This window comes from Natator depressus, chromosome 17, assembly GCF_965152275.1.
Source record: "Natator depressus isolate rNatDep1 chromosome 17, rNatDep2.hap1, whole genome shotgun sequence".
NCBI lineage: Eukaryota > Metazoa > Chordata > Testudines > Cheloniidae > Natator > Natator depressus.
This window is the reverse complement of record NC_134250.1, coordinates 23,063,156-23,080,584: the sequence shown is the minus strand read 5'-3', so window position 1 is coordinate 23,080,584 and position 17,429 is coordinate 23,063,156. Positions and strand designations below refer to the sequence as shown.

The 17,429-nt window shown below is 53.0% G+C and overlaps 1 protein-coding gene across 13 annotated transcripts in view; it reads left to right on the top strand.

The window, feature by feature from the left end:
* TSPOAP1 (TSPO associated protein 1) overlaps positions 1–17,429 on the top strand; it is a 233,154-nt gene that overhangs the window by 148,928 nt on the left and 66,797 nt on the right. For all 13 annotated transcript variants that reach the window (XM_074974827.1, XM_074974826.1, XM_074974834.1 and 10 more), the window contains 2 exons: positions 10,155–10,967; positions 11,749–11,900. In XM_074974827.1, coding sequence (XP_074830928.1) covers positions 10,155–10,967; positions 11,749–11,900 — 965 coding nt within the window. The remainder of the gene's footprint in view (positions 1–10,154; positions 10,968–11,748; positions 11,901–17,429) is intronic.

The following is a 17,429-nucleotide window of genomic DNA, read 5'->3' as shown; positions in this document are numbered from 1 at the left end:
CGGATCCGGCCGCCGAAGATAGCTGGCGGCTGGAATGGGGGGACAGGGTCTACTTTAGCCATCTCACAGTTTGTACGGCTGGAGTGGTGACCCTGTTCTCCCCCGACCTACGGCCCGAGGTGCTGGGGGGTCGCTGAGGCTGTGCCGGGCCGCCTGCTGCACCTCCGGATCCGTTTGGAGGGGCTCGTGGTCAATCTTGTCAACATCTATGCCCCAACATCGGGCCCGGAGCGGCTGCGTTTCTTTCAGCAGGTGTCTGCCTTCCTCGGCACTTTGGATCCTCACGAGTGCCTGGTCCTGGGCGGGGACTTTGATATGACCCTCGAGGAGCGAGACCGCTCGGGGACTGAGCAGTGCCCGGCTGCCGCGGGCGTCCTCCGGGAGATAGTTGACCATCACTCCCTGGTGGACGTCTGGTGCGACCACCACCTGGACGATGTCTCGACGTTCACCTTTGTCCGGGTGGAGGCCCGTCGGTCGCGCTACTCCCGGTTGGACCGCATCTGTTTATCACGTTTCCATCTTTCACAGGCCCACTCCTCCAGCATCCGGCCGGCCCCATTCTCCGATCATCACCTGGCCACCGTGACGGTCTCTCTCTGCACAGAGAGGCCGGGGCCGGCCTATTGGCATTTTAATAACAGCTTGTTGGAGGACGTGGGCTTCGTGGCGTCCTTCCGGGAGTTCTGGCTGGCCTGGCGAGGGCAGCGGCGCGCCTTTCCCTCCGCGCGGCGGTGGTGGGACCTGGGGAAGGTGCGCGCCCGGCTCTTCTGCCGTGACTACACCCGGGGCGCCAGCCGACGGAGGGATGCGGCGATAGGGCAGTTGGAACGGGAGGTCTTAGAGCTGCAGAGGCGTCTGGCTGCCAGCCCCGAGGATCCATCCCTCTGCGGGGCGTGCCGGGAGAAGCGGGAGGAGCTCCGGGCCCTCGAGGACCATCAGGCCCGGGGTGCTTTTGTTTGATCCCGCATCCGCCTCCTTCGGATCGTGGCTCCCGCTTCTTCTACGCCCTGGAGAAAAAGAGGGGGGCCAAGAAGCACGTCACCTGCCTCCTCGCAGAGGACGGCACCCCCCTCACGGATCCGGCGGAGATGTGCGGGAGGGCCAGGGCCTTCTACGCAGGCCTTTTCTCCCCGGATCCGACCGATCCTAACGCTTGCAGAGTGCTCTGGGAGGAGCTCTCTATGGTCAGCGTGGGCGACCGAGACCAGCTAGAGCTGCCTCTCACCCTGGCCGAGTTCTCAGAAGCCCTTCACCGCATGCCCACCAATAAATCCCCGGGCATGGACGGGCTGACCGTGGAGTTCTACCGCGTGTTCTGGGACGTCCGTGGCCCAGACCTAGTCACTGTCTGGACCGAGTCTCTGCAGAGCGGGGTCCTCCCTCTTTCGTGCAGGCGAGCCATGCTCGCCTTATTGCCAAAGAAGGGGGACCTCCGCAATTTACGAAACTGGCGTCCCGTCTCGCTCCTCAGCACGGACTACAAGGTTGTAGCGAAAGCCATCTCGCTGTAGCTAGGGTCCGTGCTGGTGGACGTGATCCACCCAGACCAGACCTACACCGTCCTGGGCCGCACCATCTTCGACTACCTGAATCTGGTCTGGGACCTCTTGGAACTCGGGTGTAGGGACGGTCTGTCATTCGCCCTCCTGTCCCTGGATCAGGAGAAGGCATTCGACAGGGTGATCACGGGTATCTCCTGAGCACTCTACGAGCGTTTGGCTTGGGACCCCAGTTTGTGGGTTTTCTCCAGGTGCTGTACGCCTCTGCAGAGTGTCTGGTCAGGCTCACCTGGACCCTGACCGAACCGGTCAGCTTCGGGCGAGGAGTACGGCAGCGGTGCCCCCCTCTCGGGCCAGCTGTACGCTCTGGCGATCGAGCCCTTCCTCTGTCTCCTCCGCAGGAGGTTGACAGGGTTGGCGCTACGGGAGCCGGAGCTGCTGCTGGTCCTGTTGGCATACGCTGACGATGTGCTGCTCGTGGTCCAGGACCCGGGCGACTTGGCGTGGGTGGAGGCTTGCCAGGCTGTGTACTCGGCAGCCTCCTGCGCCCGGGTCAACTGGGTCAAGAGCTCTGGCTTGGTGGTAGGGGACTGGTGGCAGGCGAGCTCCCTCCCACCCGCGTTTCAGGCCATCCGGTGGAGCACAGGTCCGCTGCTCTATCTCGGCGTTTACCTTTCTGCCACGCATCCGTCTCCGCCGGAGAACTGGCAGGGTTTAGACGGCAGGGTGGTAGAGCGGCTCCTGAGATGGACTGGACTGCTCCAGTGTCTGTCCCTTCGAGGGCGGGCACTGGTGCTCAATCAACTAGTCCTGTCCATGTCATGTCCGGCTAAACACCCTGGTCCCGGCTCCGGATTTCCTGGCCAACCTCCAGATGCTGATTCTGGAGTTCTTCTGGTCAGGACTGTACTGGGGTCTCTGCAGGGGTTCTCCATCTACCCCTGGAGGAGGGAGGGCAGGGCCTGAAGTGTCTCCGCATTCAGGTCCATGTCTTCTGCCTCCAGGCCCTGCAGAGGCTCCTTTATGGTGCAGGTAGTACGGCGTGGAGCATACTGACACACGCCTTCCTGCGCCACTTCCGAGGGTTCCGATATGACCGGCAGCTCCTTCACCTTCATCTGAGGGGTCTTCCGCGAGACCTCTCCTGGCTGCCGGTCTTCTATCAGGACCTCCTCCGGACCTGGAAATTGTTCACAGCGACCAGGTTCGTGGCGGCCTCCGTGGGGGAAGATCTCCTCGTGGAGCCCCTGCTACACAACCCCCAGCTCCGTGTGCAGGTGGCGGAGTCCCCCTCGGTGCGCCAGAGGTTGGTCCTGGCAGAAGTCACCAGAGTCGGAGACCTCCTGGACGACGACCAGGGAGACTGGCTGGATCCCCTGACGCTCGCTCAGCGCATGGGGCTCTCCAAACCTCGTACTCCCCTGCGCATACTTCAGGAGGTGAGGGCCGCTTTACCTCGACCAGGTCCTACGAGAGGGCGCGCCCCGCCCACCCTCCACCCCAGGCCCTCCGGACCTTTTCATCGGGCCCCTGCCCCGTGGACCTGACCGACCCCCCCGCCCCTTCACCGTGAGCCGGCTACTCGAGCTGCAGACGGTCCAGTTCCATACCGCGCCACAGAAACATCTCTACACGCTCATACTCCACACCCTTTACGTCCTCACCCTCGCGTCCTGCCCTGGCACAAAGTGGCGGGACCTCCTGCCACCTCTAGAAGGTGAGGAGCCCCGGTGGGGCAGCCTATATTCCGCCTTAGTTTCGAGGCCCGCCGGGGATATCAGTTGGCGGCTCCTTCACGGGGCCGTGAGCACGGGCGTGTACTTGGCGCAGTTCACCCCAATCCCGGACACCTGCCCCTTTTGCGATGTGAGGGAAACCCTGGCACACGTCTACCTGGTGTGCACCAGGCTGCAGCCCCTATTCCGGCTCCTCACGAATATTTTGTTAAGGTTTTGGTTGCACTTTTCCCCTCACCTCCTTATCTACGCACTCCCTGTCTGTGGCCCCACTAAGTCGTGGGACCTCCTGGTCAACCTCCTCCTGGCCCTGGCTAAAGTGGCCATCTATAAAACCAGGGTCAGGAGGTTGGCCGATGGAGTCTCCTGTGACTGTGGGGCCTATTTCCGATCCTCTGTCCATTCACGCCTCCGGGCAGAGTTCCTCTGGGCGGCGTCCACTGACTCCTTTGACGCCTTTGAGGAGCAGAGGGCGCTGTCCGGGGTTCTTTGCTCGGTGTCCCCGTCCAGTTCCCTTCGCTTGACCCTTTGACCGCACTCCTGTCCCTGTTGTTCATTAGTTGTCCCCCGTAATTAATTGGTTTTCCAGGTGCTGTGGACACCCCCCTTAGGCTTGGGGGGGATCCTTTAGCCGCCTACTTCCTGGATCCCAATAAGGCTACTCTGCTGTACCCAACTGGCCTGGGTCTATCACATAATGCAAGCCAATTTGAAAGAATTTTTCAGTGTTAAGGGAATAACTGATTCAATTAGTTCTTCGTCGAGTGCTAGCTCATGTCCATTCCAATGTAGGTGTGCGCGCGCTGCATGCACCATCACTGGAAAGTTTTTCCCTCAGTGGTATCCATAGGGTCAGCTTTTGTGCCCCCTGGATTGGCACCTTCATGGTGTGGTATATAGGAATATGCCACCCCGCTGCCCCCTCAGTTCCTTCTTATCGTCTTTGGGGGATCACTGGAACACGGTTTGCAGTGCTACTCCTCAGTAGACTTCTGTTCTGTAAGTAGTTAGAATTAGAATAAGTTAGCACATAGTCAAGTAGCCTAGTGTAGTTAGAAGCTCTCCCCATCCTCCGGGGCTAGCCCAGCTTGGGATCCTGGGGTATGCCTTGGTCCCAGGGTTTCAAACAGTGTGCAGGGTGGCACAAACCGATGCTGGTGAATGATCTGCAGGATACTTGTCTGAAGTACCTGGGAGAGGGCCACATGCAAGATTGATGCCAGATCTGCAAGAACTTCAAGCTGAGGACAAAAAAGGAGAGGGACAATAGACTTAGATTCCTCCTCATGGAGGTAGCACTTTGTCCCTCCTCGGAGCCACAGGCAGAATCGGCACCGAGTACCTTGGTATCTGTCGGAAGTGCCCCGGCCTCCCTGAGAGAGGTACAGAGTGACTCCACATCCCTGGCGCCAGTGAAAGACTCTGCTTCCCAGTCTCGCATTGTTTCTCCAATGTGCAAGAAGTCAGCGCCAACTCTGGCCTCCCGGTACCGCTCCCCATCACCAGTGCTGAAGAAGAGATAGACGAAGTCAGACCAGGGGTGCTCTGACCCCAAGACGTAAGGCCACAGAAAGAGTGCAGCCTGTGCCGGGTCACTCTGAGGTATGGGAAGGGGACCATTGAGTCTGGTACCGGTGGACTCCCTGCCTAGAGAGAGCCACCAAGGTGATACAGCCCTGGCTCTACCATTGATGCTGGAGGCTATTGAGGTGGCCAGGAACCTCCTTGCTCTCCCAGTACCACCATCCCCGTCAGGTTGTGGACTGTTGATGACAGCTCCAGCACCGCGGGATGCCTCAACATTGAAGCAGGTGCCACTAGAGGGCAAGCCAGCAATGATGGTGCGGCACCACCATTCATTGAGCTCTCCCTCACTGCACTGCTTCTTGTCACAGCAACGCTCCTTATCGCAGCACCGGTCCCCATCTCAGCACTGCTCCACTGTGATCACCCAGGAGTGGGTCCTTGGGCTGTGAATTGGAGGCAGAATCGTACACCTCCCAGAGGAGCAGGTACCAGGCTGACCATAGACACCCAGCAGCTATGGCACAAAGGCACGTACTGATAGCATGATCATCGACACAATGGTAAATGCCAATGCAGTGGCCAATGTACCCTTGGGTGATCCATCTGTTTCAAGGTTTCCACTCCGGATGCTCTTGGCACCATTGGAGGTGAGAGCTCCTCTGCCTTTCCCATCTGAAAGGGGTTTAATCCATCCTGCTGAGGTTGGCACCGGGACACAGGGCAACAGAGGAGGTAGAAGGCCCAGTTCTGGTACAAGCTTCATTGTCCTCCTCCCCAGACGAGCCAGTGGCGGGGAGGACCATGGTGCCCACGCAAGATGACTATAGGGCTCATTAAGAGCTTCTACATTGCAACACACAGAACTTGGGAATACAGGCTGAGGAAATCTCTGAGTCAGCCCATGGCCCTGATGGACATATTAGTGCCCTTTAAAGGGTGGCCCTGCCTTTAAATGATGTCATTTTGCAGCCCGTAAAGACTCTGTGGCAGACTCCTGCTTCCCTCCAGCCCACAGCTAAGTGGATGGAAAGGAAATATTTTGTGCCCCCCAAGGGATATGAGGATCTTTATACTCACCCTCCACCAGGCTTGCTGATTGTCATGGCAGCTAACGAAACGGAGAAATGGGGGCAATAAGGGCCATCGCCTAATGCGAAAGAGGCCAAGAAGCTGGACTTACGGGGCAGGAAGGTATACTCAACACGGGGCCTCCAGCTGAGAATAGCCAACCGTCAAGCCCTTGGGCCATTATGATTTTATTTTCTGGTCAGCCATGACAAAATTTAAGGAACTCTTACCTTCGGAATCCCGGACTAAATTCTTGGCCCTTGTAGAGGAGGGTAACATGGTGATCAAAGCATCTCTCCAAGCTGCCTTGGACATGGCGGACTTGGCAACCTGATTCATGGCCTCAGCAGTGGTCATGAGGCGGAGGTCCTGGCTTGAGTCCTCAGGACTATCCTATGAAGTCCAACAGACTATTCAGTACCTACCCTTTGAAGGGAACTCCCTTTTCTTGGAGCAGACTGATGCTAAGCTCCATAGGCTAAAGTACTGAAGGGCTACTTTAAAATCCTTGGGTCTCCACACCCCAGCCCCAGCTCAGAAACACTATAAACCCCAACCTATGGGCCATCTCTGTCCTCCACAGCATCCTCAGCAGAGGCAAGAGTATAGACACAGGAGGAATAAGAAGGAGGAGGCCTACACCTCACTTCTCATCGGCCCCCACATCTGCTCCCTGAAGACACTCAACGGAACCGAAGCAGATCTTCTCGGGGGCGCCTGCAGTCAGCATACCAGGATAGTGCTTGGATCTTATCTCCCCTGTTTGTTGACCAGTTGTCCCTCTTCTGCCAAGCGTGGACCCGCATTACCTTGGACCGTTGGGTATTGCTCATGGTGGAAGTGGGATATACCCTGCAGTTCAGTTGTTTCCCTCCCTGTCCCTCTTGAGGGACCCTTCTCATGAGAGACTTTTTGCCCAGGAGGTGTAGCCACTCCTAAGGGCGGGAGCTGTGGAGGAGGTTCCTCTGGAGTTAAGAGGCAAGGGGTTTTACTCACGTTACTTCCTAATCCCGAAGGCCAACGGTGACCTCAGACCCATCCTGGATCTGTGAAACCTCAACAAATTCATGAAAAAGCTGAAGTTCCACAAGATCTCCCTGGCCTCTGTTGTCCCCTCCCTGGATCCAGGGGATTGGTACACTACCCTTGACTTAAAGGACCTGTATTTTCACATGGCCATCTTCCCAGGTCACAAGATGTACCTCTGATTCGTGGTAAACCAGAAACATTATCAGTTCACCATTCAATCCTTTGGTCTGTCGGCAGCCCAACAGATATTCATGAAGTGCATGGGAGTTGTGGCATCCTTCCTCAGGAGGAGAGGGGTGAAAGTATACCCATACCTGGATGACTGGCTGATCTAAGGTCGATTGAGAGATCAGGTGAAGGCGCATGTAGAGCAGATACAGTCAACCTTCCAGAATCTGGAGCTGTTGATAAATATGCAAAAGTCAACTTTTTTGCCAGTTCAGAGAATAGAGTTCATAGGGGCAGTTCTGGACTCGATCCAGGACAGAGCCTTCCTCCCAGAAAGCTGATTCAGAGCCATTGAATCTCTCATAAACGGTTTGAGAGATTTCCCCATCACCACAGCGGTAAACTGCTTAAAGCTTCTGGGGCACATGGCGTCTTGTACCTGTGTGGTGCAACATGCATGACTCTGTCTGTGGCCCCTCCCATTATGGTGGGCATCGGTGTCCATACTGGATCGACATCCTCTGGACAAGGTGATCACACTTCTGTCACTGGTGATTTCGGCCCTTTGGTGGTTGCTGGATCAGAACCTAGGCATCCCCTTTTCGAGGCCCACCGCTTCAATGTCCCTAGTCACAGACTCATCAGAGATGGGCTGCGGCAGCGCATCTTACTTATCAGTGTGATAGAGCTAAGGGCGGTTTGCTTAGCCTGCCAGGTGCTCCGACCCCACTTAGAGGGCAAGTGCATCTCAGTCCGCATAGACAACACAACAATGTTTTACACAAACAAGCAAGGGAGAGCCAGCTCCTCCACCCTTTGCCAGGAAGCGTTGAGCCTATGGGACTTTAGTATAGCCCACTCCATTCATCTGGAAGCCTTCTACATACCAGGGTCGCAGAACAGGCTGGCAGACCACCTCAGCAGATCCTTTTCCAACCATCACGAGTGATCCATTCGCCCAGACTTCTTAAACGCTATTGTCCCACAAGGGGGGGTTTCCCCAGAGGACCTAGTCACGACGAGGCACAACAGGAAGTGCCCTCAGTTCTGCTCCTTCCTGGGGCACAGTCCGGGTTCGCTCACAGATGCCTTTCTCCTTCCCTGGAAGGGGAGGCTCTGTTACGCGTTCCCTCCCACTCCTCTTATACACAAGGTTCTGCTCAAGGTCAGAAGGGACAAAACGTGATTAACCCTGCTGGAACTCTCGGTGGACACACCAATCAGCCTAGACTTGATCTCTCGGGACCACAGCCGCCTACTCTACCTGAACCTTGAGTGCCTCCCCTGACAGCATGGAACCTCCATGGCTGAACCAGGCTGAACAGTCTTATTCAGCTCCGGTACAGGAAGTGCTCTTGGGTAGCAGACGAGAACCGCCTATCTGGCTAAATGGAAGAGGTTCTCGATCTGGTCAGCACAGAAAGGCGTTTCACCTACAGAGTCCTCACTGCCCCTCATTCTGGACTAGCTGCTTTATTTAAAGCAGGAGGGATTGACAAGTTCATCCATAAGGGTTCATTTAGCTGTGATCTCTGCATTTCACCGTGGAGTGAACAGCCAGTCAGTGTTTTCAAACCTAATTGCAGCCATTTCTCAAAGGGTTTGGAACAACTCTACCAACAAGTACCCCAGCCTCTGCCCCCTTGGGACCTTAATTTGGTATTGACAAGGCTGACAGGACCCCCATTCGAGCCACTGGCAATGTGCTTTTTGCTCTGTCTTTATTTGAAGGTGGCTTTTCTCATGGCCATCACCTCAGCCAGAAGAGTGATCACCTCTGAACCACTGTATATGGGCTTTTTCAAGAACAAGATATGGCTCCAGCCACACCCGTCTTTCCTCCCTAATGCGGTCTCTCAATTTCATAGTAGCCAGGACATTTTTATCCCGGTCTTCTAGCCTAAACCGCACTCTAGCAGGGAGGAACAGAGGCTCTACTTACTGGATATGAGATGTGCGCTGGCATTCTACATAGAGAGGACTAAGCCATTTAGAAAGACCACCCAACTCTTCGTAGCCATCGCAGGCAGAATGAGAGGCAGTCCAGTTTCTGCCCAGAGAATTTCTTCTTGGATTACATCTTGCATCTGCACTTGTTGTGACCTGGTGAAGTCCCACATCCTTGCTTGATGGCTCATTCTACAAGGTTGCAAGCATCAGCGGTGGTGTACGCAGCACAGGTCCCAATCAAAGATATCTAGAGAATGCGACCTGGTCGCTGATCCACAAGTTTACCTCACACTACGCCATCACTCAGCAGGCTAGAGATGATGCAGGTTTTGGCCAAGCGGTGCTAGTCTGCTTGTTAGTGAAACTCTGATCCCACCACCTGACCACCTTGGGAATCCCCTGCATTGGAATGGACATGAGCAAACACTCCAAGAAGAAAAGACGGTTACTAACTTTTCTGTAACTGTTGTTCTTCGAGATGTGTTGCTCATGTCCATTCCAAAACCCGCCTTCCTACCCCTCTGTCAGAGTTGCAGTCAAGAAAGAACTGAGGGGGCGGTAGGGCAGCAGGTATCTATATACTGCGCCATGTAGGCGTCACTCCATGGGGCACCATAGCCGATCTGATGGATACCACTGGGGGACAGTGCACATGGCGTGCGCACACCTACATTGGAAGGTTAGTAACCGTTTTTCTCCTTCTGCACTGCCCCAGGCCATGAACTCTTGCTTTGGGTAATTGTACAAATCCTCCAAAACAAAGATTCCACTCCATGCCCCAACTGGTATAGATATTGGGTTGGAAAGGCTAGAGACGATGGTTTAAGGTAGTAAAAGGAGTGTGACTAGATGAAATAAAAGGAAAGGAAGCTTAGTCTAAATATCTAGAAATACTTCCTAGTTCCTAGGCTGTGAAATACTCTCCAAGGGAAGTGATGGAGAACCCATCCTGTGGAACATTTAGAACCAGATGGGACAAAGAGCGAGGAAATAGAGGGAGCAGTCCTTTCCTGGCAGAGTGCTGTGCTCGCTGTGGCCTGACAGGGCTTCTCTCTTCTGATTATGTTGGGATAGTGATTGGCCAGGGATGCTGCTCTCTTTTCTCTCTACCACTGCTAGGTTTGGAGTCTGAAGGGCAGGTGTGGTGATAACGGGTTTCCTGTTTCTCATCTAGGGGAGCTAATGGATGGCAGGAGAGGGCTGGTCCCCTCCAATTTTGTTGAACAAGTTTCAGATGATGACCTCATGACCTTTCTGCCTCCAGAGGTAAATGATCTCACCCAGAGCTCGTACCACGAGAGGATTTTTGTTGGTGCAAGCACTAGCAGTGGAGAGAGAAGTGATCACTCTGCTGATGAGGCCAGTATCAGTCCATTGCCTGGTAGACCAGAAGACCAGGAGGAGCCTGTCAATCACACAGCAGTGCCTTACCCGAGAAAGCTGACTCTGATCAAACAGCTCACCAGAAGCATAGTTGTAGGCTGGGAGCCACCACTTTTGCCAGCTGGCTGCACAGACATACAGAGCTATAACGTCTATGTGGACGCAGAGTTATGCCAGAATGTGAAGAGTGGCTCTCAAACTAAAGCTGTGATCGAGAAGCTGGACTTGGAGCTGAAAGCCTATCGCATCTCTGTGCAAAGTGTGACAGACCAAGGAAGCTCCGATAAGCTGCGGTGCACTTTCTGTGTAGGGCAAGATTTCTGCATAGCACCAATGCTGCTGAAAATCAGAAGCATGACAGCGACCTCAGCAGAAGTGACCTGGCTACCGTGCAACAGCAACTACGTTCATGCAGTGTACCTCGATGAGGAAGAGTGTGATACCACAAAGCCAGGTGTCTACTGGTACACTTTTCGCAGCCTGCGCCCGAGCACTCAGTATGTTGCCAAGGTGGAGGCCCGGCCCCCCGGGGTGCTCTGCGAGTTGCCCCAGGAGAGGCGTGAGAAGAAGTCAGCAGCGATACACTTCACTACTCCCTTAGCAGGTACTGGGGACAGAGGGGGACAAACAATGCAGTTTACTAGGTGGTTTCTCTGATTTCCAAAGAGTAACACTTGGAGCTGGGGCTGGGATTCCCAGTTTCAGAAGACATAACTGCACTAGCTCTCCTTGAGTTACTATGCTAAAGCCAGAATGTAGCGGGAGCAGTGGGAGGGCTAGCCACCCCGAGTGGCTGCCCATCAGAGACACTAACTACATACACAGGGTGGCTAGCCCTTCCCACAGCTCATGCTGATGCAGCTACCCTCTATTTTTGGCACTCCAGCTTGATGAGAGCTAGCCCGTGTATGTCAGAGCCCCAGCTCCAAGTGTAGACAGACCTAAGCTGGTTTGTCATTTGGTTTTAACATTTTCCTGTTTTAGTTTTACAAGTTAAACTCTTCTTGCTGCAAGTTGCTGAGTGAAAATAGCAAATGCCCACCTTCATTGAAGTGTGCCTTCCTGGGGGAGAGGTGACATGCATTATCATCATTAAATACATGCACTATGCTGCAGGAATCACTTCACTTCACCCTCATCTACATTTGCAAAAGCCTGATTTCCACATGGGGAAATTCACAAAGCAAAAAGCATTGCATTTTCCCTGCTCTGATTTGGTCTCTTTCTCCCAAGTCCGGAGATGAACTGCTCCAGTGATTTCTGCTCCTGTAACTTTTGGGTGAGAGAGCTTCACTTCCTTCCTTCCACTACTTACTTGGATTTAGTTTGGCAATTATGCCACTGTCCTGACAAATAAAAGGGAAAATCTCATTGATCTCTCCTAGGAACTCCAGATGCACCACTTGATGTCCAAGCAGAGCCTGGCCCCTCAGCAGGCATTCTGGTTATCAGTTGGCTACCTGTCACCATTGATGCAGAAGGATCATCGAATGGGGTCCGAGTTACCGGCTATGCTGTATATGCCGATGGACAGAAGGTAATATACATGCAGTCATAGGCTGGATACTGGGGTGCAAAGGGATGTGGGGAGTGGGTATGTTATTGTAGAGGCTCCATATGGTTCAGTGAAGTCCCATGGATAATGCCAATTAATTTGCTGTTGCCGTGGTGCTCAGTTGCCCCCATCACAAGTGAGGGAGTCCCTGTCATGTTAGTGATGTGCAAACACAAAGGAAGACAAGGTCTCTGCTCCAAAGAGCTTAGGGCTGAAACATCAGCTGCAAAAAGACTTATTCTGCAAGGACGTCATTCGGTATGGTGCATGCAGGGAATAGCTAGTTAGCTGAAAGGTCCTGGTTACACATTTGGCGTTTTTAGACACATCCATGGCACCAGATTCAGAGGCGATGTGTGGGGGAGACATGGAGGGTCACGTCCCCCTCCTGATTTTCTGCTTGGTGTGACGGGGTGCGCTCGCCACTTTGGCACCTCCTGCTGGTTGTCTTGGGAAGTAGCTCTGCATGGTAGTGCGCCCTCTTCGGGTGGTGCCTCGCTACTGTCACTCCTGCTCTAGGACCCACGTCTCTCCAAGGACCATGGTGTCCTCTTCAGCAACACTGCCCTCCTGCCATGCCACACATTGTCCTTCCCTGCTTGCGGGGGGCCTGCAATCGCTATCCAGCCACTTCCCTCAGAGGCAACTGCAGTCCAATGTGATGTGGCTTCAGCACCCTCGTCTGCCCTTACCTCAGGGCCTCAGCCTGCAGGCCCTAGCAGCCAGCCAGGAGCTCTCTCCAGCTTCCCCGGTCCCTGCTTGCAGCACTGCTCTGTCCAGGGTGCTGGCAGTTCTCTCAGCCCTCCAGAGACACAGCCCTTCCTCCCTGGGCTGCAGACAACTGCCTTCCTCTGCCCTGCAGCTCCCTTTTTACATGGGTCTGCTTGGCCCTGATTGGCTGCTCCTTTCAGCCCTTCTCTGATTGGCTGCTCCAGCGCAGCCTAGGTCTGCTTTTAACCCCTTTTCTGCCAGTAAGGGGCATCTGCCCCATCACACTTGGCTTGTACTGAGCATGCTCACACAGACTGAGCATGCTCAGTATCACTGCTGAAGCTGGCTGCCCTCACTCTGCCCCGCCTCTATCGGCAGGCATGGGTTGTCTCTGAACAGATTGATAACTTTGGGTTGACACTCAACACGTGGTGTCCTGGGTGAATAGGATCTGTTCTGGAGAAATGGAATAATGTCAGCCAAGCTATTTTTGAATATTAGGACCAACAGAAATAAGAACTTGCATGATTCAGGCACTATTAGCTCTCCCAGCTTAGAATTGTGCAGAGAATCAAGTAGCTACTCCAGACAGCATGGACTGAGGGAGTGTGTGCAGTGCTGGGAAATGGAGTTCTCTGCCACTGGCTCTCTGTGCACCCTGCGGCAAGTCACGTCCCACTCTGTGCCTCCCTTTCCTTGTTTGTCAAATGGGTTAATTCCATTGTGGGTGGGAGCTTGTCTTCCAGGTAAGGTTGCATAATTAAAGTGTCACCCACTCTGTTCCCTAGACAGGCTGAGCTGGTGGGGGAGGGAGGGGCAGGAACAGCAGCTCTATCCCAGAACCTGTAGCAGTTTGACAGGATACTGCCACTAACCCTACATTTGTCTGTTAAGTACTCTTCTTCTCTGTGTTGGTTTATCACTTTCATATCAACAACTTCCTCTTGAGAGGGACCATGTGGGTCTGTAGGCAGAGGAGCCAGAGCAGTAGCTTTGGAATGTCAGAGGTAACTCAGCCAGTCATCATTCCCTCCCTCCAGTAACCCGAACTTTAAACCCTGCTGCCAGCCTTGGCCATCTCTCCCCTTGTCATTGCCCATTTGGTGCTGCCAGGGCAGGAACTGTTTAGATGAACTAAAACAGTGTTGACTGGGCGAAGGTAAATGGGCATAGCGTGGAGGGAGGCACTATGCAAATCTCCAGCCTCACTCATACTCAGCCAATATAGCTCTGGATCAACATGCCAAACCTGCAGAAAAAATGCAGAAATTTGCAACGGGATTAGCTTGATTTTTGGCTTATGAAAATCGGGGTGCTTATTTACCGCATGGAAGTTGGCAACTGTGCTCGGGTTCTGTTATTCCATTCCTGAACCCCTGCGCCCCCAATGCTGACAATACACTTCAGTCCTGACCTGCAGTTTCATTGGCTGACTCTTTTCAGCCAATGAGATTGAACTGTGCAAATAAATGGGAGCGAGAGAGTAATGACTGGCTGAGTTACCTCTGATATCACAATGCCCCTCTGCCTGCAGCACTAACAGAGCACTGTGTGGAGATCAGGGTTCCTGGTGTTTGGGTGTTCCAGTTGTCATAGAAATCAATGCACTTTGTGGGAGTCACATCCTATGTCTTGCTAGGCAACTTCATAGTAACTCTGTTAGGGGAGCTTGTGCCTGCCTAACTTATGTGCATCCACAATCCTGCCTTGGTACCTGTCCTCCGCCTCTCTCTGTCTCAAAGCATCGTTTAAGGATAATGATGTAGTGTGGGAGCTGACCTTGTTCGTGAAGACAGAGGCAAAAAAAGCATGGAGTACATTGGCTTTATCCAAATTAAAAAGGAGGAAGGGGGTCAGGTGGATCTGCAGAGGCAGTGCATTCAGAGAACTCCATTTACTTCCCTCTGGAAGTCTCTACTGCAGGAGATTAACTCACTTAAATCATAGAATCATAGAATATCAGGGTTGGAAGGGACCTCAGGAGGTCATCTAGTCCAGCCCCCTGCTCAAAGCAGGACCGATCCCCAACTAAATCATCCCAGCCAGGGCTTTGCCAAGCCTAACCTTAAAAACCTCAAAGGAAGGAGATTCCACCACCTCCCTAGGTAACGCATTCCAGTGCTTCACCACCCTCCTGGTGAAATTGTGTTTCCTAATATCCAACCCAAACCTCCCCCATTGCAACTTGAGACCATTACTTCTTGTTCTGTCATCTGCTACCACAGAACAGCCTAGATCCATCCTCTTTGGAACCCCCTTTCAGGTAGTTGAAAGCAGCTATCAAATCCCCCCTCATTCTTCTCTTCTGCAGACTGAACAATCCCAGTTCCCTCAGCCTCTCCTCGTAAGTCATGTGTTCCAGTCCCCTAATCATTTTTGTTGCCCTCCGCTGGATGCTTTCCAATTTTTCCACATCCTTCTTGTAGTGTGGCACCCAAAACTGGACACAGTATTCCAGGTGAGGCCTCACCAGTGTCGAATAGAGGGGAACTATCACGTCCCTCGATCTGCTGGCAATGCCCCTACTTCTACAGCCCCAAATGCCGTTAGCCTTCTTGGCAACAAGGGCACACTGTTGACTTGTATCCAGCTTCTCGTCCACTGTAACCCCTAGGTCCTTTTCTGAAGAACGGCTGCCTAGCTATTCGGTCCCTAGTCTGTAGCAGTGCATGGGATTCTTCCATCCTAAGTGCAGGACTCTGCACTTGTCCTTGTTGAACCTCATCATATTTCTTTTGGCCCAATCCTCTCATTTGTCTAGGTCCCTCTATCCTATCCCTACCCTCCAGCGTATCTACTACTGCTCCCAGTTTAGTGTCATCTGCAAACTTGCTGAGAGTGCAGTCCACGCCATCCTCCAGATCATTAATGAAGATGTTGAACAAAACCGGCCCCAGGACCAACCCTTGGGGCACTCCGCTTGATACCAGCTGCAAACTAGACATGGAGCCATTGATCACTACCCGTTGAGCCCGACAATCTAGCCAACTTTCTATCCACCTTATAGTCCATTCATCCAGCCCATACTTCTTTAACTTGCTGGCAAGAATACTGTGGGAGACCGTGTCAAAAGCTTTGCTAAAGTCAAGGAACAACAAGTCCACTGCTTTCCCTTCATCCACAGAACCAGTTATCTCGTCATAGAAGGCAATTAGATTAGTCAGGCATGACTTGCCCTTGGTGAATCCATGCTGACTGTTCCTGATCACTTTCCTCTCCTCCAAGTGCTTCAGAATTGATTCCTTGAGGACCTGCTCCATGATTTTTCCAGGGACTGAGGTGAGGCTGACTGGCCTGTAGTTCCCCAGATCCTCCTCCTTCCCTTTTTTAAAGATGGGCACTACATTAGCCTTTTTCCAGTCTTCCAGGACTTCCCCCGATCGCCATGAGTTTTCAAAGATAATGGACAATGGCTCCGCAATCACATCCGCCAACTCCTTTAGCACTCTCGGATGCAACGCATCCAGCCCCATGGACTCATGCACGTCCAGCTTTTCTAAATAGTCCCAAACCACTTCTTTCTCCACAGAGGGCTGGTCACCTCCTCCCCATGCTGTGCTGCCCAGTGCAGTAGTCTGGGAGCTGACCTTGTTTGTGAAGACAGAGGCAAAAAAAGCATTGAGTACTTTAGCTTTATCCGCATCCTCTGTCACTAGGTTGCCTCCCTCATTCAGTTCTGCCTTCCCAAATTGAGCATCTCTCTGGCTCCAGAGTAGAATGGCTGGTTTGTGATGGGAGAATAAAGAGCTTTGTAACACAGGCAGAGGCAGTGGCCATACTGCTCACAGGATCATGGGTGGCATCCTGCTTTCTGCTCTCAGTCTGGACACATATCTCCTTAAATATTATCTGTACATACATTGTGCAGTGGTTGTGACGTCCAGTAGACTACTAGCTCTTGGAAGAGACCTCACATACCACGATTTAGTGAATTATTATGCATATACACAACCCAGCAGATCCCTGTAAATCTCTCTACCCTCCCATGCCCTCTGCTAGTTTGCCCCAAAAGGGTCCTGGATCACATCTCACCCCTTACATTGGCACAATAGGGCTAGCCACTGACTATTCTGTTTATATTGGTTTGGAACCCCATAGCCTGGACAATCCATCTGCCACTGCAGTTTCCTTACCCTTCATATGTACAATTTCTGTATCATATTCCTTGAGCACTACACTCCACACAGCAGCCTGGAGTTGGTATCTCATACCAGAGAGTGGTCTGTTAGAATCACGTGGCATCTCCTTTTAAAAAGACGACAATAATTAGAGAGAATGCAAACAGCAGTGATAAATGAGCTGGAAGGCCTGGTGGACCCAGAAAAGTTTTAGGCAGGCCTTGCAGAATCCACTGGCCTACTTGCCCATGATGGGCAGCACATGTTCCAGAGAGAGGTCCATCAACTCCTGCAGGATCTCAGCTTTTGTTTAATGAATTAAGTTTGTAGTCTTCATTGTTGGGAAGAAATCCTGCTGAAGAATGACCTGAGTGCTGGCAAAGTAGTGACTTCTGCCTGAGGCTGCAGGAGACCACCCTAGTGCCTCCAGTGTTGCTCAAAGCTCTGCTCAGCTGCAGCAGACAGAACACTGACCAGAGTCTTCTCAGCTTTATTGCTGCTGTTTAGAGCTCTGTCAGCAGCAGTGAAGCTGACAGAGCTGAGATAATTGTCACTTGGTTGCTGTTTAGGAAGTGGAGGCAGACACCAGCACTGTTGTCTATAGAGGAGAGATTAACAGAGTAGTGGAGATGCCCACAACTCATTGTAGCAGCCTGGTAGAGAATGGAGAGTTGAAGATCCT